This window comes from Hemicordylus capensis, chromosome 3, assembly GCF_027244095.1.
Source record: "Hemicordylus capensis ecotype Gifberg chromosome 3, rHemCap1.1.pri, whole genome shotgun sequence".
In the NCBI taxonomy this organism is placed as follows: Eukaryota; Metazoa; Chordata; class Lepidosauria; order Squamata; family Cordylidae; genus Hemicordylus; species Hemicordylus capensis.
The window spans coordinates 345,993,467-346,014,517 of NC_069659.1; the positions used below are offsets into that span (position 1 = coordinate 345,993,467).

Sequence of the window (21,051 nt, forward strand, 5' to 3'; positions counted from 1 at the left end):
ACACAGCCAACCACAGTTCCTTGCAAGCAAAATCTTCTATCAGGGAATAGGCTAGGCCAGGGTTTCTTAGCCTTGGGCCCCCAGATGTTGTTGGACTACAACTCCCAGAATCCCCAGCCACAAAGGCCATGTCTGGGGATTCTGGGAGTTGTAGTCCCACAACATCTGGGGGCCCAAGGTTAAGAAACCCTGGGCTAGGCTAGAACCCCTTCCCCCACAAAGTGCCATTCTTGTATTTGCAGAAGGTTAGTCTGAACCGGCATTCCTACCCCCACCTACAGCCTGAGGTGGTACAGTCCACCCCGAGTCACCTCAGGGCTCTACCGATGCAGCATGGCTGCCGACTGCACATACATAAGCCAGGCGTCGGTGTCCACTTTGCTACACCGGCTCCCAGGAGCCCCCCTCCCACCCTCAATCTCGCCCCGCCCCCTTGACTCCCCCCTCCTTCCGTCACTTCCTGGAGGCGGACTGGACCGCGGGGAGACCCTTGGAGACAGCGCTGGAGAGAGGCGCGAGCGGGCTCCATGATGGCGGCGGCAGCGGCGGTGGTGGCTGGGAAGCAGCCGCGACAGCTTCGGGGCCCCGCGTGGCGGCTGCCGCTCTCGGTAGCGGCGGGACTTCCGCGTTGCAGCTAAAGGGCAGCGCCCGGCCCCTGCGCTGATGGGGAGCGGGAGCAGCGCTTGCGGAAGAGGGCGGCGGAGGCGGCAACCACCACCACCAGCAGCCCAGCGAAGGCGTTCTTGACCCAGTAGCAGCTTTTTTCTTTTCGGGAGCAAGGAAGGAAAACCTTTTCCTCGGGGGTCGGGGCTGGAACCCACCGTCACGCCGGCCCGGTTGGGGGGATGTTGCGGTGGATCCGACAGCAGCTGGTAGGTCCTCGGCGGGGGTGGTGGGGAGTGCGGGCGAGGGGAGGGAGGGAGGGAGGCTGCTGCTGGCTGAGGTCTCAGGAGGCTGGTCCTCCTCCCCGCTTAAACTTTTCCTCCTCCCCCCTTAAACTTTTCCTCCTCCCCTCCCCACAGTAGCTCTGGCAGAGAAGCTCCCCGCTCCCCTCCTAGGGGTGTGGTGGTACACTTTGCCCAGTTCCCATCCTCGCGGTGGTGTTGTGACCTCCCCCTTCTCTCCCCACTTCTCTTCCGCCTCCTCCCACCTCAAATACATGTTCTCTGCACTCGTTTCTTGTGCTCGGCTTGTACTCGGTGGCTGGATATTATAAAAAATGACACTGGAATGACCATTGAATTAATAGAAGCTGTACGGGATAGGACGGCATGGAGTGCATTGATCCATGGAGTGACCGAGAGTCGGACACGACTGAAGGGGGAGGGAGAGAGAGAGCACGCATTTCACCACACCCGTCTCCTCCTCCCCTGCCCATCAAGACCTAGTCACCAAACTTCATTTGTTAGGCGCCCCATAACAAATTGTTCTCTGGGTGTCTCACAACAGAGGGTGAAGACATACCATAAAAACACATAACACATTAAATCATAACAGACCCAAAAAAAGGGGGGGGAGAAAATACAAAACACAGTACAAAAAAGCTTAAAAACTCATTTGAAGATTAGTTAAAAATCATAACAAATCTGAAAACCTGAATTAACACCCCCCCCCCTTGTGTCTTCTCATGATGAAGGGAGGACTGGGGTTCTCCTAAAAAAAGTGCCTTCAATCGTGACTCCAGTTGAGTGGTCCTCTGTCTCCTCTCCTAGCCAAAGCACTTAGTTCTTTAAAAATCTGCTGCCCCCTGTTAAACAGCCTTCTTGCATCTTTTTAGGCATGCATTTTAAGACACTTTTAAGTCTGACTCTACACCTAAAACTGTAAAGTGGGACTGTGACACGTGTCTGGAGATACTAGGACACTCGCCTGGGGAATGTGATTGGCTGTTGAAAAACAGGATTTTCCTCCCTGTGCTGCTTTTGGTTTCCAGTCCTGTTCCTGGCGTCTCTCTTTCCTCTGTTACTTGCATGTGCTTGCTGTTGTCTCCCCACGGGCACATTTCCCTGTGGGGAGACAACAGAAAGTTGAGTCAGTGGTGGCAGGTGAGTCAAATAGGGAGTGCTAAGCATTATGGGAAAGTTGGCTTGGGAGCAACTGGGGAACTGAAAGGTGTAGATATAGTTGCTTGATTAATCTCAAGTTGAGACCTTTTGACATGAAGTCACCTGTGAAAAGTAGTGTTGAATTGCAAGACTGTATTTGGAAGTGGTGTTGGCAACATATTTGCACTCTTCCTTTAGGAAGGTGGGCTCTTAATTGAGTATCTCTTTGTCATTGGAGCTTGGAATCAAGTTTGCAGTTTTTGGACAGATGTTATCAATTTGCCATTGAAAAATATTATGGCTTCTTAACCAAGACTTTTAACATTAAAAAAAAAACCAACTCATGGAAATGTGAGGGTCCTCAATAACACTGATACTGTGAAGCCTTGGACCGAGCTTTCCATGCTCACTTCACGGCCAATTCTTAATGCACTTTTGAAATAAAATGGTCTTTGGGGGAAAGTGTGTAAAGATTTGAATAAGCTGTTACTTTCTGAAGCTGGCTTCAGCTTGTCCTGGTAAGCTGTTGCATCTGTGATGAGGACTGTCAGTTTCCTCTTGCCTGTTTCCCATTTAGAAAACATAACGTCTTCTTTTCTGTCTTTTGTTCCAACCCATACCGCCACCTCCTTTCTCAATACTCAGGCTTTTGAAACAAGAATGAGTATAGTAGTCAGTGGGGTTCAAAAGGCACCCACATCCTTCCCGATTTTGAAACAAAAGCCTTGGAAAGAAAGTTATAACTTGAGGAGAATTTCCCCCAAATGAGTTACCTACTCGCATTTCAGTAGTGTAATACAAAATAAGATCATGGAGATAGTAAATCTGCTACTAATTGAAATGAGAAGTAAACACTTACTGCTATTGATTGTCTCTTTATACCAATTGTTCACATAATAAACTCTTAACAGCTCTTAATAATTCACATATAATGTATGGAACGTTTCATGACAAATGAAGAAAAATGTGTTGTATGTCACAAAGAAATGGTTCTATTCATTGTTTACAACTGATCTGCATGGGTTGACCTTTTACAGCACATTAAAATAGCATGCTGTGACCATTCAAAATTCCTAGAATACATAATTTTACAAGTGTCCGGATAGCTTTGCCTTTCCAGTGGAACTATCAATATATTGTCAGTTTAATTGAATTTATTGCTTTGGTTTGATGCTAAAACCATATTGTACTAAAATTAACCTGCTCTATCTTGGTTCTGGATAACTCTTTCTTCTCTTTTCCCTACCTGAGGCTTGCTAATTTGTCATCAAGGAAGATTTTTGTCTGAGATACAGTAACTATCTGAGAGATTCTTGAATTGCTTGCCTTCTGTTTTTTACAAAATCACAGTTTTGGATTTTTTGTTGTTAATCCCAAAGGGATTTCCAATAGATCACTTGAATCTGTCTGGAACAGTGTCTTCTTCTAGATTTAATATACATCTGGTTACATTCTTTATCAGTTTAACTAGCACTTGATAATTCTTAAATACAAAAATCCTGAAACTGTGTAGCAGGACACACTAATGTGCATGAGGAAACTGCTAATGTTCCATGAGAAATTATCGAACCAATTAAAGACATGTGTGACCCTCAAGGTTTACTATGATTTACTACACTGGCCCTGCCTTCTTGTAATCACTATTTTATGCCATGTGAGGGGGGAGCATGGTTTTCTCCCCTTTTCTCTGTAACTGCCTGTGCCTCTTTAAAAAACCCATGTTCCTGCAAGCCACTCAGCCCTCAGAAACATAATTTTAGGAGACACGGGCAGTTGCAAAAGAAGGGGAAAGCTGCTGAACATTGTCCTCCTCCCTTGCTGTGATGGAAAACGCTGGCATATCAGTGCCAGGTTAGTCTGGTTGTGTCTCTCAGAAACTGAATTGTTAGGCTTCTTTGAAGGTGGGTGTCTTTTTATTTTTAACTTTTCTAGGTCTGAGGGCCAAGCATGCCTCCATTTTGAATTCAGAATAACGAAATTATTGGCATGTTTTTGTCCAGTGAATGCATTTGCAACTACTGTGAAAGCTGAACAGGATGTGGTGTGTGAGTTTCACAGAAACCAAGTTGTATTGTATTTTTAAAAAACTTAGAAATCTAGTGTTCTCTCTGTCACTCAAGCACATTAGTGCTCATGTAATATATTTTCAAATGGTGAATGCCAACAGGGCTACCCTTCCTTTTTACTGTACTGAGGACATTCTGCTATTTTTTCTTTAGTCCTTGGAAGGCTGCCTGCTCTATCTTCCTCCAGCTGTTTTGGAGAGCACATCCCTCTTTTGATTGTTGGTTTGGGTTTTTTTGGTCTTAAAAAAAAAAAGTGTACAGGAGCACTACTACTGCTTCATTGTTAAGCTACCCTCCTTTTACAGCAAGCTACTCCCTTGTATGGGAACAAGTTATTCTGCTGTACTGGTTGAGTAAGGCTAGGAGTGCAAGAGCTCAGTGTTTTCTCACCTTTAAAAAGTGGCTGAGGTTAACTATATAAAAGATTAGAATATAAACTGGTGATGTTACTGATGATGACATTGCAAGGTGTGGTATTCAGGAAGTTTGCATTAAAAGATTGCCATAAACTCAAGCTAATAGGGATCCGGTGTGGGTACGAAAATTTGGTGAAGAGGGAAGAGACTGCCAGCATAGACAAGGTGTGGGTAGCCTAGTTGATCAAAGCAGTGTAGGAAGGATTTTAAATTGGCTATTTTGGATTTGAAAGAAAGATGTGAATTGATTGACATTGTGACGTGAGTTGGAAAACAGGATAATTGAAGGAGGCTGTATAAGAGTTGGAACTGTTGAAGTACAACTAGACAAGAAGTTTTAACGTTAATATGATGGGTAAACATTGGTTAAATCCAAGCAGATCCTTCAGCTTTGACAATCTCTGGCATACCTGGGATCAAGACACCACATAGCCTGTAGTCTGCTGGTGTGAATGAGATACATCACCATTGCATGCTCCAACAGCACTGGCAGTTAAGCAGCTTCAAGGCCTTACATTTGAGCCCAGATACATGTGAGGCTGCCAGGGACTTCTTGCCTACAGTGGAAGAGAGAAGAGTTGGCATAGTGCACCTGTTTCTGGATTGTGCCCAGTGTGTGTTAAACTTTAATAGTATAGTTGTGCAAAAATGTGCGAATGAGTTCAAATTCAGTTATGAGAAGAAACTTAACACTAAACCATAATTCAGTGCTATGTGAATGTGCTTAAATAAGCTGTGGGCTTGTACTCCTCCGTTCTCTGCTTATGCTCATAAGAGGAAGAAAGTGACAGTTTTTGCTTTACTTAAGAACAAGCTATAGTTCAATGTTTGCATGAGCTCAGTACTGTGGTTTGTTAGAATAAGTCAGAATATCAGACCATGGTTTGATCCTGGTTTGACATTCTGGCTTGTTCTTACCATAGCATGCTCATGCGCATGTGTACACATGTGAACACACTTCCATTCCCATACATACATAATGGGGAACTGTGGTTTATTCTTAAAGTAAAAGCAACTTTTCAGCCTCCTCCCAAACACAAGAGGGGAGAGGAAGTGGGGGGAACCTTTAATCATATCTGAACTGGCCCTAACAGTAGCAGATGGGAAGGACTGATAACTTAATGATTTCATTTGCTAAACCAAATTGTGTCACACTGTACATACTACTTGTGCTTAAATGTCTGAGGGACAGATTGATGGAATTTTCTTACAATGCAGTGTTAGAGAGTGAAGGACATAACATAGAATGCAATGATGGAGTAGACCCAAAGTTCATCACTGTGGGGATCTTTCTGCAGCAGCCATACCTGTGGCTATACTTGGCCAGCTTCTTGTTTGTGCTATGTGATAGATTCAGGCTGCAGAATACTCATATTCAGAGTGGGCCAGGGGTTAGTAGTGGCTTCTGAGACAACCCAAAGGATGTGGAATTGCAAAATGATTTTCTAAAGAAAGGAACCAGTGATTTCTGCTAGAACTCTGTACAATGGACAGCTAACTTATTAGCATTCACTGCCTTCAAAAGAAGCTAATTCTAGTGAGTCTCTGTTCTCTGAAAGAGTAAAATGAAAGAGCTCTTTACTTTCATTACAGTGCCTGAACAAAGAAGAAGCTGCTACTGCTATGTCTAAATAGGATAAAGTGTACAAATTAGCAAACGAACAGGCACCAGGGCCTGCAGACATCTTGCTGTGGATATCTCTGATCTAGTAGTGCTCGGTTTTACTCCCTCTGATTGCCTGAATGAGTAAACACAGTGTGTACATGTCAGTGAAACCTGCTAGAATTCTTCTGATATCTACAGGTTGATCCTGTAACAGTTATGCACTGGGCCAACTTTCTCATGCATTCATGATTATCTGTGTAGAAATGGAGTTCAGATGTCAGGATACATACACATGACTCTCTCTCCAGAAGAGTCTAGAATGCTGCTTTTTGCCAGTATTCCTTGAAATAATTATTCTAATCCCCAAAGGGGAAGGGATGTATAGGGATTTTCATAACCTAATATCCTAATAGAGAGGCAGAGTTGGCACCACAATAAGCAAAGGGGATGGGGTTGTTGTGCAGTATTCGAGCATCAGCTTTGCATTCAGAAGGTCCCATGTTCAGTCCTTGGCATCTCCAGGTAAGGCTGGGAAAGACTCCTGCCTCAAACCTTAGAGAGCTGCTGCCAGCCAGTGTAGGCAATGCAGAGCTAGATGAACAAAAGGTCTGACTCGGTCTAAGGCAGCTTCCTGAAAGAGAGAATTTATTTGATTTGATTTGATTTAACACACTTGTATACTGCCCAAAACGCAAGTCTCTGGGCGGCTTACAACAAAACAATAAAAACAGCAAATAAAAAGGTTAAAACATTACAACAATTAAAATTTAAAAATGTTAAAACTATTACAAGCACAATTAAAACAATATCTAAATAAAAGCCTGGGTGAACAAATGCACCTTGAGTGCCTTTTTAAAAGTTGTAAGTGAAGTGTGCTGTCAAGTCGATTTCGACTCCTGGCGCCCACAGAGCCCTGTGGTTTTTTGGATAGGGGGAGGGGAGGGGTTTCTCATTGCCTCCTCCCACGCAGTATGAGATTATGCCTTTCAGCATCTTCCTGCATCGCTGCTGCCCAATATAGGTGTTTCCCATAGTCTGGGAAACATACCAGCAGGGATTTGAACCTGCAACCTTCTGCTTGTTAGTCAAGCATGCACCCACTTAAGGATTCAAGGGAGGCTCTTATTTCAGCAGGAAGTGTGTTCCAAATCCTCAGGGCAGCTATGGAGAAGGCCCGTCCCTGAGTACTGTGTTTACGTGAATCCAAGGCTAGCCCCCCCACTTCTTTGTTAGAAATCAGGGGGTCATCTTAAATTCAGAGTCCCCTTCATTTTGGGTAAATATAGGTATAACCAGTTTTTATCCTCTATTTGTCTTAAATTCAGAGTCATCTTGTATTTGGGTAAATACAGTATGTTGTAGTGGCTCTAAACCAGGGCTGCACAGCTTTGACTCTCCCGCTGTTTTTGGACTACAACTGGCCTAATCCCCAGCCATAGTGGCCTGTTGGGGATTATGGGTGTTGTAGGCCAACATCTGCAGGAGGGCCAAAGTTGTGCAGCCCTGCTCTATACCTACATCTGGGAGATGGAGCCGCCAACTCCTTTCTTTCTAGTACACTTACATTAGTAGGAGGGAACAGACCAGGCTGTGTTTGTGGGTGTTAAATAAAATAGTCCTTGTAGTTAAAGGTGTATTGAGCATTCTACTGAAGACAGTACAGCTGAGAGAAACCTTCCTGGCCACACTTGATTGCTGAGATAGGTGTGGTGAATGGAATGCTGGGCATGAACTTCAGTTTCCTTGGCTCTAAAGCTGCCTTGCTTGTGGACTTAGATCAAAAAAGAAACACCGTGTATCTCAGTCGTAATTCACCTTCCCTCCATTGGAGTAACTAACTTAATCAGGCTATTCTGAGAATGACAGAGATAAAGAGAGCTATGTAAATGAAATTTAATGTTTGCTTATCAGTAGTGAAGGAACCATTGCACTCAATATCTAGCTCTAGCCTGAGTGAATTAATTGCGAGTTGCATAACAGGCTAGGTGCAGCCGTTTGTGCAGGGAAATCTAGCCAAGTAGGAAAAAAGCAGTTAGTAAGCCAGCTGTACTGACTCGGTAATAGTGTTACAAGTCTGTTTTGAAGCCTGCATGCGGCATTGGAAGTAGAGGTAAATGTGACACTCTAGCATAGCTCAGTTATGTAGATGTGGGAATTTGGGACATTACTGCCCGTTCTCTTTATCCCAATTCAGTGTTGGAAGAGCCTAAATGGGTAAGCCTTCTTAAAGAGTTTTAGTCTTCAAATGCATCATATAAATGTGTTGCTTCACTTTTCCAAAATCACACTGATAACTTGTTTAATGTTCTTACTGTCTTTATACATGCACAAGATGTTTTATTTATTTTTTAATCTTCTATCTTTAATTTTCCACATTTAGGCCAATCTGCACACATGGACCCCAAATGTGAATTTGGGGGAAATGATGTTCTAAATCCACTTGGGATCTGATATTATCAAAGGCTGTGATTTATTTTCTTTGGCTGTAGGAGCCAGACTGTCCCCTGCTCCATGATGGTGGGAGAGGCAGGGGGGCTTCAACCAGGAGGAGGAGTGAGCAAACAAGGCAGGGGTGTGGTGCTGCTGCTTCCTCTTCTGATCATGTCCAGGTGGTGGATGAATAGGAGGAGGAGGGAGGAACCCATTCCTGCCTTGCCTGCTCAGTTCTGTTCCTGGTCATGACATAAGAAGAGCCATGCTGGGTCAGGAAGGCCCAACTAGTCCAGCATCCTGTTTCACACAGTGGTCCACCAGAAGCTGCTGGAACCCTGCAGGCAAGAGTTAAGGACATGCCCTCTCTCCTGCTGTTACTCCCCTGCAACTGGTATTCAGAGGCATCCTGCCTCTGAGGCGTGAGGTGGCCTATAGCCCTCCAACTAATAGTCGTTGATAGACCTCTGCTCCATAAAGTTATCCAGACCCCTCTTCAAGCCATCCAAGTTATTGGCTGTCACCACATCATGTGGCAGAGAATCCCACAAGTTGATTATGTGTTGTGTGAAAAAATACTTTGATTTGTTGGTCCTAAATTTCCTGGCAATCAATTTCATGGAATGACCCCTGGTTCTAGTGTTACGTGAGAGGGAGAAAAAATTCTCTCTATCTACTTTCTCCACACCATTAATGATTTTATAGACCTCTATCATATCTCCCGGCCTGCTGGTGGAAAGAAGAGGAAGACTCTTTCTGGCCTTGGCAGACCCCAGAGTGAGAGGCTGGGGTCCCTGCCTGCCTGGCTGCCTCTTCTGCTCCCTGCTTTGTTTGCCATCTGCTCCAGCCAAGACTGTTTGTGGTGGTGAGTCGTTGCAGGACTGGGGCCAGAGGTGACTGGGCACTTTGAGTTCCTGCGTTCCTGTTGGTGCTGCAGCTGCCCAGGACTATATAGGCACGTTGCCAGTGGCGGCGGGCCCGCCACCGCAGGCGCGACACCAAAGGGGGTCACCCCTTTGCGGGAGCCACTTCGGGGGAGAACAAGGGCGAGGGCCACATCCTCTGTCTGATTATTAGACTGGGGAGGAACTACTCAACAGTAGAGCTTCTGTTTAGCTGTTTTTAGAACTGGCCTGAAATTGCTACAATGTGTTTGGGTTCATCTGGAGATGGGGGAGATAGGGGGCGCTATTGAATGTGGGGCAGCTATCCCAGTGGTGGTGAGGAAACAGAACGAGTAACGTTGTCAGGTCAGCAGGCCATTCCAGGGGAAGGGTGGTCAGAAATGTAATTGCTGTCCTGCCAGCTCTCTGACCTCGGCGAGCACTGCCAACAACCCACATAACCTTATCCTGCTTCTCTGCAATGCCAGGTCGGTCAAAAATAAATCTGAACTCATCCGTGATTTGATTATGGATGAAGAGGCCGACCTGGTATGTATTACTGAGACTTGGTTGGGAGAGGGCAGTGGCTCAGTTTGGGCCCAGCTTATCCCTCCAGGATATTCACCTCCAGGAGCAGGTCAGGGGAAGTGGGTGGGGACGTGGAGTGGCTGTGGTCTATAAGGATAACATCTACCTTAACAGGTCCCTGTTAGGGTATCAGACCATATTGAATGTGTGTACTTGAGTTTGGGGACCAGGGATAGATTGGTACTTCTGTTGGTGTACCGATCACCCCACTGTCCAACTGAGTCCCTTACTGAGCTCACGGACTTGGTTGCGGAACTTGCGTTGGAGTCTCCCAGACTTTTGGTGCTGGGGAACTTCAATGTTCATTTTGGGACCAATTTGTCCGGGGCAGCTCAGGAGTTCATAGCGGCCATGACAACTATGAGCCTATCCCAAGTGGTCTCTGGACCAATGCACGCTGCAGGTCACACGCTTGATTTGGTCTTTTACTCCAATCAGGGTGGTGTTCCGTGGGTGGGTACTCCTGTGATTTCCCCATTGTCATGTATGAACCACCATCTGGTTAAGTTTGGACTTACAACCACTTTCCACCTCTGCAGGGGCGAGGGGCCTATTGGAATGGTCCACCCAAAGAAGCTGTTGGATCCGGTAGGATTCCAAGAAGCCTTGGAGGGATTTAATGTTGGCTTTGCTGGTGATCCTGTTGATGCCCTGGTTGAGAATTGGAACAACTTGCTCACCAGGGCAGTAGACACGATTGCTCCTAAGCATCCCCTCCGACCTGCTTCAAAACTGGCCCCTTGGTATACGGAAGATCTGCGGGGGCTGAAGCGGCAAGGTAGGCGACTGGAGCCCAAGTGGAGAAAGACTTGACGCAAATCCGACAGATTACAAGATAGAGCACATTTAAAGATCTATACTCAGGCGATACGTGCGGCAAAGAAGTGGTTCTCTTCTGCCCGTATTGCCTCTGCGAGTTCACGTCCAGCTGAGTTGTTCAGGGTTGTGAGGGGACTAGTATCTGCCCCCCAACCCTTGAACCAGAATTTGGAGTTATCAGTTACCCGCTGCAATGTGTTTAAAGAATTTTTTGCAGATAAAATCTCTCGGATTCAGGCCGACTTAGATGGAGACTCCACAATTAACTTGATGTCTGAACTGGAGGTGTCCGACAACTCCTCTTATGTGGCTCGACTGGATCAGTTTCAGTTTGTGACTCCTGAGGATGCGGACAAGCTGTTTGGAGCGGTGAGGCCTACCACTTGCTCTCTTGACCCTTGCCCAACGTGGCTTGTTTTATCTAGCAGGGAGGCTGTTGTAGGCAGCCTGGTGGAAATCATAAATGCCTCTCTGAGGGAGGGCAGGATGCCTCCTTGTCTTAAGAAGGCAATTATTAGACTTCTTTTAAAGAAGCCTGCGTTAGATCCCTCAGAGTAGAGCAACTATAGGCCTGTCTCCAACCTCCCATAGTTGGGCAAGATAATTGAGAGCGTGGTGGCATCTCAGCTCCAGGCGGTCTTGGAGGAAACTGATTATCTAGACCCATTTCAAACTGGTTTTCGGGCGGGCTATGGGGTGGAGACTGCCTTGGTCGGCCTGATGGATGATCTCCAATTGGCAATTGACAGAGGAAGTGTGACTCTGTTGGTCCTTTGGGATCTCTCGGCGGCTTTCGATACTATCGACCATAGTATCCTTCTGGAACGTCTGAGAGTGTTGGGGGTGGGAGGCACTGTTTTACAGTGGTTCCGCTCCTACCTCTCGGACAGATTCCAGATGGTGTCGATTGGAGGTTGTTGTTCTTCAAAATCTGAGCTTAAGTACGGTGTCCCTCGAGGCTCCATACTTTCTCCAATGCTTTTTAATATCTACATGAAACCGCTGGGAGAGATCATCAGGGGATTTGGAGCTGGGTGTTACCAGTATGCTGATGACACCCAGATCTACTTCTCCATGCCAACTTCTTCAGGAGTGACATATCCTCCCTAAATGCCTGCCTGGAAGCAGTAATGGGCTGGATGAGGGAGAATAAACTGAAGCTGAATCCAGATAAGATGGAGGTACTTATTGTGCGGGGCCAGAACTCCAGAGATGATTTTGATCTACCTGTTCTAGATGGGGTCACACTTCCCCAAAAGGAACAGGTTTGCAGTCTGGGAGTACTTCTGGATTCACACCTCTCCCTGGTTTCTCAGGTTGAGGCGGTGGCCAGGGGTGCTTTCTATCAGCTCCGGCTGATACGCCAGCTGCGCCCGTTTCTCGAGATCAGTGACCTCAAAACAGTGGTACATTTGTTGGTAACCTCCAGACTTGACTGCTGTAATGCGCTCTACATGGGGCTGCCTTTGTACGTAGTCCGGAAACTTCAGTTGGTTCAGAATGCGGCAGCCAGGTTGGTCTCTGGGTCATCTCGGAGAGACCACATCGCTCCTTTGTTGATAGAGTTACACTGGCTGCCAATAGGTTTCCAGGCAAAATACAAAGTGCTTGTCATAACTTATAAAGCCCTAAATGGCTTAGGCCCTGGGTATTTGAGAGAACGTCTTCTTCATTATGAGCCCCACCATCCATTGCGGTTGTCTCTGGAGGTCTGTCTCCAGTTACCACCAGTTCGTCTGGTGGCCGCACAGAGACGGGCCTTCTCGGTTGCTTCCCCGGGACTATGGAATGCGCTCCCTACTGAGATACGATCCTCCCCATCTCTGACAATTTAAAAAAAATATTTAAAAACCCATCTTTTTACTCAGGCATTCTTAGCTTCTTAATAACGTATAGGTTTTAATTCTGTGATTGAGTTTTAAATTGTTAGTTTTAAATGGTTAATTTTTAATTGTTTTTATGTGGTTTTATATGTGTTTTAACTGTTTTATCATTGTGAACCGCCCAGAGACACGTGTGTGGGGCGGTATAAAAGTGTAATAAATAATTAATAAATAAAATTAAAAGCCCGAATTGTTGTAGTCTTGCCTCATAAGCAAGGTGCTCTAGGCCTAAAATCTTGGTTGCACTGTTCTCTCTAAGGCGTGCGCACATGTGCGCGATCACGAATTTTCTGATGTTCGCTCAGTTGATTTTAGATCCCGCTCAGGTTGAATTAGGAAGGCCTCACTCTGAATGCATGTGCACACACAGTGCCTTGATACTGCTGCCCAGAACAAAACTTATTCCACACAGAGATGAAAAAAATTAGAGGGATCACTGCTTGGTTGCCCTCTTCTGCACCTTTTCCAGTTCTATGATGAGCTTCTTTAGATGTGGTGACCAGAATTGTATGCAGTACTCCAAGTGTGTCCGCACCATAGTTTTGTATAATGGCATTATAATATTAGCTGTTTTATTTTCAATCCCCTTCCTAATGATCCCTCACATGGAACTGGCCTTTTTCAGAGCTGCCGCACATTGAGTCAACACTTTCAATGAGCTGTCCACCACGACCCCAAGATCCCGCTCCTGGTCCGTCACCTACAGCTCACATCCCATCAGTGTATTCATGAAGTTGGGGTTTTTCGTCCCAGTGTGCATCACTTTACACTTGCCAACACTGAACCTCTTTTGCCATTTTGTCACCCATTCACCCAGTTTGGGTAGATCCTTTTGGAGCTCCTCAGAATCTTTGGATTTCACTCCCCTGAATAGTTTGGTATCATCTGCAAATTTGGCCACCTTGCTGCTTACCCCAGATTCTAGAAATTTGGCCTCTTTGTCATTACCTGACTGTGAATTTGCCCAGTCTGTGTGGGTAATTAAAGTCACCCATTATTACTGTCCTGCCTCTCCTTGATGCCTCCCTGATTTCTTGCTGCAACTCCCAGTCACTGTCAGTGTTTTGATCTGGAGGGTGATAGCACATCTCCAGTAGCACATTTCCTTTCAGTCCTTGTATTGTCACCCACAGAGTTTCTGTAGAAGACTCCAGTCCACCTAGGTTTTCTACCTTGTTAGACTGTATCCCTTCTTTAACATACAGTGCTACTCCACCTCCAAGTCGCCCCTCCCTGTCCTTTCTGTAGAGTTTATATCGAGGGATAACAGTGTCTCACTGGTTCTCACTGTTCCACCATGTTTCTGTTATGTAGGGGTGTGCAAACTGGCTCGACCTTGAGCCAATTTGACGTTGAATGGGTTCGGTTTGATGGTTCGACGTAGAACCGAACCACCCCCTGTTCAGTCTGACCCCAGACCGAACATCCCCCGAATGTTCAGGGACTTCGGACTTTTTTATGTTAAAAAAATTACCTTATCCCCCATGGGGGATTTCCTGGAGGTGGTGTGTGGGGGGGGTGCCCCCTCCCCCCGCTGGCTCTCCTTATTGCTTCTTCCAGCCAGGCCACTCAGAGGCCAATCGCGCAGGCGCATGGCCTCCAAAATGGCCGCTGCGCCGAGGGGAGAAGGCCAAAAACTGGCTGAAGAGTGGCCAGAGGAGGCAATAAGGAGAGCTGGTGGGGGAAGAGGGAACCTCCGTGGCACCACCACCACCCTGCCTCCAGGAACTCCCCCGAGGGGGAAAGTAAAAAAAAATAACATGAAAAAGTCTGTGAACCCCCCCCCCCCCGGACCAAACTGAGCGGGGTGGGGGGTTGAGGTTGTTCTGGACCGAACTGGCCTGGTTGGGTTCAAGTCCAGTCGGTTCCATGCACATCCCTACTGTTATGCCCCCTATATCTATTTTTGTATTAGCAACCAAGCACTCCAGCTCACCCATCTTGGCTCGAAGGCTTCTGGCATTGGCATATAAGCACCTATACGCTGAATCTCTCGCCTGGTGTATGCTGTCTGTCTTTGGACTCTTGGACCAGCTGGCACAGCCTCCTATCTGCTTTTTATGTGGTTGTGCTCTGTCCCCTTCTATTTTATCTGAATCCTTTGCACCCTCAAACCTTATGGGATGGCATTTGGGGTTGGATAGGCAGGCTGGTAGAACCACAGTACTTGGAAACAGTAACTACATCTGATAACCACCGTCCTTCTGTTTCACTTTATGCACCCTACAGAGTTAGCTTTAGCCTTTTAAACTTGATGCCAGGTTAAATCAACTGCATTATGTTTTATTTATCTATCATTGATTAGATCTATCATTGGTTCATTGATTGTGAACTGCCCCGAGACTTTGGTTTGGGGAGGTATATAAATGTATTAAATAAATAATAAATAAATATCATGTATGTACCACACACAATTTTAAAACAATTTCACAGAATAAATAAGTTAAAACAATTTCATAGGATTAAAAACAATTAAACAGTTTGAAATTTCAATTTAAAGCCTGAGAAAACAGGTGTATCTTGGGGGTCTTTCTAAATGCATCAGAGATAGAGATGGGAGCATAGTCCAAAGCCCTAGGACAGCCACAGAGAAGGCCCAGTCCCAAGTTGCCACCAAACGAGCTGGTGGCAACCATAACCGGACTACCTCAGATGATCTTAATAGGCAGCTGGGTTCATGACAAAGAAGGTGCTCTCAAGTACAGTAGTACAGTCATCCCTCGCCATTGGCAGTTCTTCCAATCACGGTTTTGAGTATCTGTGACTGGGAAATTGTGACTGGTCTCGCCAAATGCGACCCAAGTATTCCGTAGGTTGGAGAGATTTTTTTAGTGATTTGGGGGGTTTCGCTCAATTTTGGGTGGTTCAGAGGCTCAATCCGCACATGCCTCTTGCTGATCCTGCCACCCCCCTCATGATTTAAAGTGACTTTGAGTGGTTTGGGTGAGTTCAAAATTTTCCAGAGATTCAGTTTGTTCACTCCTCTTGCTTATTCTTGGTCATTTTAAGGGATTCTGGGTGGCTTTTGGCAATTTGGGGGGTATTTTTTCTCTGATTTTTCTGTCTCTTTGCAACCTCAGTTCCCTTAACCCCCTGTTTCCCATTGATTTCAAAAGCTCGTGAATTGTGAATTTGCCAACGACAGAGTTTTGCCAGAACTGAACCCTCGTGGTTGGTGAGGGATGACTGTACTCTGGACCCAAGCCATTAAGGGCTTTATAGGCAATAACCAGTACTTTGTATTTCACTCAGAAACGTATCGGCAGACATATCGTAACAATATATATCTTGTTGCTGAAATCAAATGCTATGTGGTAGGGATGTGCAAACAGGTTTGACCGTTCAGGGTTGAACCAAACCATCCCCTTTTTGGTCCGACCCCGGACTGAACACCCCTGACTGTTTGCGGGGTTCATGGATTTTAATTTTTTTTTTTACTTGCCCCCTTTGGGGGAGTTGTTGAAGGTGGTGGCGGGGGGTCCGCAGAGGTTCCCCTTCCCCACTGCCACCGGCATCCCTTTATGCTGCCACTGGCCATTCAGCTGGCTTTTCGGTCCCTCCAGTGCGGCGACCATTGTGGAAGCCACTGCACCTCCATAATTGGCCTCTGCATGGCCACACAGAGACCAACTGCGCAGGCGCGGTGGCTTCAAAAATGGCTGCTGCACTGGAGGGGGGAGGCCTGAACTGGCCGAAGAGCCAGCCAAAGAGCCGGTGGCGGCATAAAGGGAGGCCAGCGGAGGGAGGGGGAACCTCCACGGATGCCCCGCCACCTCCAACAACTCCCCCAAAGGGGGGTTGTCCCCCCTTGTGACTTGTCCCCATAGCTAAGCAGGGTCTGCCCTGGTTGCATCTGAATGGGAGACTTGATGTGTGAGCACTGCAAGAGATTCCCCTCAGGGGATGAAGCCACTCTGGGAAGAGCAGAAGGTTTCAAGTTCCCTCTCTGGCTTCTCCAAGATAGGGCTGAGAGAGATTCCTGCCTGCAACCTTGGAGAAGCCGCTGCCAGTCTGTGAAGACAATACTGAGCTAGATAGACCAATGCTCTGACTCAGTATATGGCAGTTTCCTATGTTCCTAGTGATTTCCCCCATCACTTATGGGGCTCTGTGTTACACCATTCTTTCTCAGATAACAGATAAATTGTCTCTTAGAAATTTCTTGTTAATATGCTGTAATCCTGATTTCTGTTTGGGATGCTGACATTTTTGCATCATTTATGTGGAACAGATGGTGAGGGTTCTGGCTACTATTGCTGAGTAGAGGATATCCCTGGCTCAGTTCCATCATTCCCAGTGGTCTGTGGTCCCTTGAGCTTCATCGTATCATGTTATTGGAGCATCACATAAGCTGGAATCATTTGAGAATTGTTGGCTTTTGGGGTGTGAACAAGAATATTAAGAATCATTGTGGGGGTGCTGGTTTTGTGTTCATTAATAATGCACACAAATAGCCTCTGCTTTGGCCATGTTATAGATGTTCAATTCATACATCTTTCCTCATTTTACTTGCCCTTTTGTGTTGGTCCCAGCTTCTGATGTCATCTCTGTCTCTGAACACTCTGTCCTAAATGCATTTAGCTTGTCTTCAGTTGGCTGGCTGCTTAGTGTGGAAACACTCCTCTAAAAACAATAACAGGAGTTATTTTTTATTTGTGCTTGGGACAGAAGGCAGGCTATGCATTTGAAAAATAAATGTTGATAAATGGCACTGCATAAGTGTGATTTTTATCTGGCAGAAAAACACTTCAGATGGCTTTGCGGGTCTACTTGGATGCAACTGAGAATTTTCCAAGCATATTTTTCAGTCTGTCTGTGTTTCTGCGCCCAAAGCTCTTTTCTGTGCCAGTTTTCAGTACAGCCAGAGTTGATATTTGCATTTAAGACCATGTTGGCACAAACAACTGACCACAATCTTCTCTGTAGAGATAAACTGGCAAGTGTATACAAAGAGAACCAAAGTAAGATGCACCCTTCAGGATAATCCTCTGTAGATTCTCTTGGTAGTGCTGGTGATTATATGGTAGTGTGGTAGACAGTCCTTTCTGTAAAGTGTGCCACAAGTCAAGCCTTGTACTATATAGTACACTAAGTATTTCCCTTTATTTATGCTTTGGGGTAGTCTTGCTTGATTCTCCCAGAGCATAGTCTGAAGCCACGTGTTAACATCCATTTGCTGACGCTAAGTGGGTCTGGTGACTACTTAGAAACTTACTACTTACTGCTTAGAAATATGCTGCCTGGAATTCCATGATGGAAGAAAAGTGGGATATAAATGTAACAAATAACATAGGAAGGTGCCTTTATACTGAGACCATTGGTCCATCTAGGTCTGTACTGTCTACATTGACTGAGGGCAGCTCTCCTAGGTTTCAAGCAGGAGTCTTTCCCAGCCCTATCTGGAGATGTCAGGAACTTGAGCTGGGATCTTCTGCATGTAAAGCAGATGGTCCACCACTGAGTTATGGTCCCATCCCCCAATTAAATTGTTAATTGTTACGTTGTTTTTTAATTTGTGTTAGCTTTTTACTGTTTTAGTGGTGTGTTTTAATTGTAAACCGCCCTGAGCCATTTTGGAGGGGCGGTATACAAATCAAATAAATAAATAAATAAATAAAATAGTCTACTGAGTCATGGAATAGGCTTCAGTGCCATGCTGGAGAGGCAGGCTATACACATGATTCTATGCTGGGGTGTGCTCAAGGGCTTCCCATCAACCCCAGCCACAATTTAGTTGTAGTTCAACAACAGCTGGAGGGCCAACTTTGCCCACTGCATGCCATGATTGGGCTTGAGGGCCCTCCTGCTTCTGTCCAGATATACCCATAACTCCTGCTGCTTGCACCATTTTGACATACGTTCGGTTGGCCACCCATGAAATAACCTCTGATGAGGCGTTTTTGAATTTATTTAGCATTATGACAGTTGCATTATTAGATGCATATCACAGCTTTTAGTCCAAATCTATGTCTGCTTTTTTCTTCTCAAGAACACAGTATAAAAACAAGCAATGAAATGACAGCAGCTTAAATATTCAGTTAAGGTGACATGAGATATCTAAAATGTTATCAAAACAGATTGTGTAAAAACAAGCAAGCCAACCCCTCCAAATGGCTATTGCCCAGTCCTGAATAAAAAGCAACATCTTTAGTCATTTGTAGAAATATGTGAGGACCTATAGAGTGCAGGTATTCCCCACTATAAATCCTTGTTTATCTTCCAACTAGGATAAATTATAGCTTTAATAACTGACTTGATAACAAAAATGAGATCTAAAGCTCTTTTTTCTATTAATTCTAGCCTGGGAAGGCATCTTGGCACAGAGGGAACATGTATGGGGTCATGTGCAAAATATCTGCTTGTAAGAGCTGTTAAACTGTTCCATAAACCACTGTTAAGTTCCTGTGAAACACTTCACTTCATGTTCAAACACTTCTACTTCTCTCAAACTAATTGAATCTAAAACTCCAGCAACAGCTCAGTGGGTTTTTTGTTTGTGTGTGTGTGTGTGTGCAAGTATGGCTTCCTGTTGATTCATATTATGCTACTTGAGAAGTGCCTTCCCACCCCCAGACTGTTGTTTGAGAGGTGATGTACCAGTACATCCTGCCAAAAGCATGCTTGACATTTGTATCTGTCAGGTTGAAGGACAAAGTATTTGCTTACAGCAGCTTGCAATCCAAGTGGCCTGAGAGCCAGAAAAAAATCACTTCAGGTTCTTCATAAGTTGTATGTCTGTCTTCCAAATGTGGTACAACCAATTTTTTCAAATAAGTTTTCTTGGATATGAAAGGTGTCAGTCAGTACCCATTGATATAAGCAAGCATAACTTGAAAAGCAGAGCAGCAGAGTACTGCTGTACTGTTATAAATTAAGGAATTACTTTCTTTTGTCAGTGAAAGTAGCCTTGGAATGATGGTAATGGCCCCACTCCAGTGGAGGCACACAGCTGTGAGGTTTCCAGACATGCCTGCTAGTCCAGTAGAGACACACTTCGGGGACCAACTTGTTAAATAACTATCTGGAAGTCCAATGCAGTTAATCTCTTTTTGTTTTTATTTAAATATTTATATCCTACTTTTCTTACATTTTGGAACTCAAATGGTGTCTACGGGGTTCCTGGATTCCCTGCCTGGAACCTGATTTTATTCCATATGGAGAGGGGAAGGACTGAGCTAGATTCAACTGTACCCCATCCCCTACGCATGCCATCAAACTTGGCAGCACTGACTATAGGGGACTAGGTACATTTGCTTCTGTTTATGTGTTGGTCTTGCCTTGTTTATATATGCATACACACATATCAGAGGAACATAGGAAGCTGCCATATACTGAGTCAGACCATTGGACTATCTAGCTTAGTATTGTCTTCACAGACTGGCAGCGGCTTCTCCAAGGTTGTAGGCAGGAATCTCTCTCAGCCCTATCTTGGAGAAGCCAGGGAGGGAACTTGGAACCTTCTGCTCTTCCCAGAGTGGCTCCATCCCCTGAGGGGAATATCTTGCAGTGCTCACACATCAAGTCTCCCATTCATATGCAACCAGGACAGACCCTGCTTAGCTATGGGGACAAGTCGTGCTTGCTACCACAAGACCAGCTCTCCTCTTCCATGCTTCGGTAGAAAGATAAGTCTGCTATATTTTCTCTCTCTCTAAAGATTGCAGCTGGCTTTCTTTGATATGCTCTGATAGTCTTAATACATGGCCATTAGGTTCCCAATTCTGACCAATTTGGGAGACATGAAAAAGTGTTTAATTTTTTTTAAATTCATTGAGTATTTTGCCCCCCACCCCCTTGTCAACCCTGGAACCCATTGGGTTGTGGGGTTGGTTTTTTAGGGATTGATAGGGTTAAGCTCCCCCCTCTTCCTGGGAATGCTGAGCCAGAGGAGCAACTTCGTGCACCCTGAGGAAAACATGTACAAGTCTGTGTATGAAATATATTTCAATTATGCATTTCCATTGCCTACAAAATAAATCACACACAACCTTTTTATGTGTGACAATATTAATTTTATTAAATTGTTCCCTCAGATATAGAAGTTTGGATTGGTCTCCCATTGTAATGAGAATCGAGGAAAACCTGCATATTTGTTTTCTCTTAGCCTTTCTTCAGCTTGCCATTACAATTACTAATATCTCTTTAATCATGAGGGTTAGAGTCCTAATTAAAATGAAGCCAGGCTTTGAGAATTACCAGCAAAAGTCTGTAGCTTGCTTATTATAAGGATCATCTTCTAAGTTAACAGTAAAATATCATTTCTTCCTTTTCATTGCTGAAATCTGCATTAAGTATTTCTTTGTGCTTTGAAGTG

General features: G+C 45.2%; 1 protein-coding gene across 9 annotated transcripts in view; it reads left to right on the forward strand.

Annotated features, from left to right (window-relative positions):
- Positions 1 to 456: 456 nt before the first annotated feature.
- Positions 457 to 21,051, forward strand: part of ATP11B (ATPase phospholipid transporting 11B (putative)) — a 129,739-nt gene continuing 109,144 nt past the window's right edge. For all 9 annotated transcript variants that reach the window (XM_053306256.1, XM_053306258.1, XM_053306255.1 and 6 more), the window contains exon 1: positions 457 to 872. In XM_053306256.1, the coding sequence (XP_053162231.1) occupies positions 846 to 872 (27 nt within the window). In that variant the 5' untranslated portion in view covers positions 457 to 845. The remainder of the gene's footprint in view (positions 873 to 21,051) is intronic.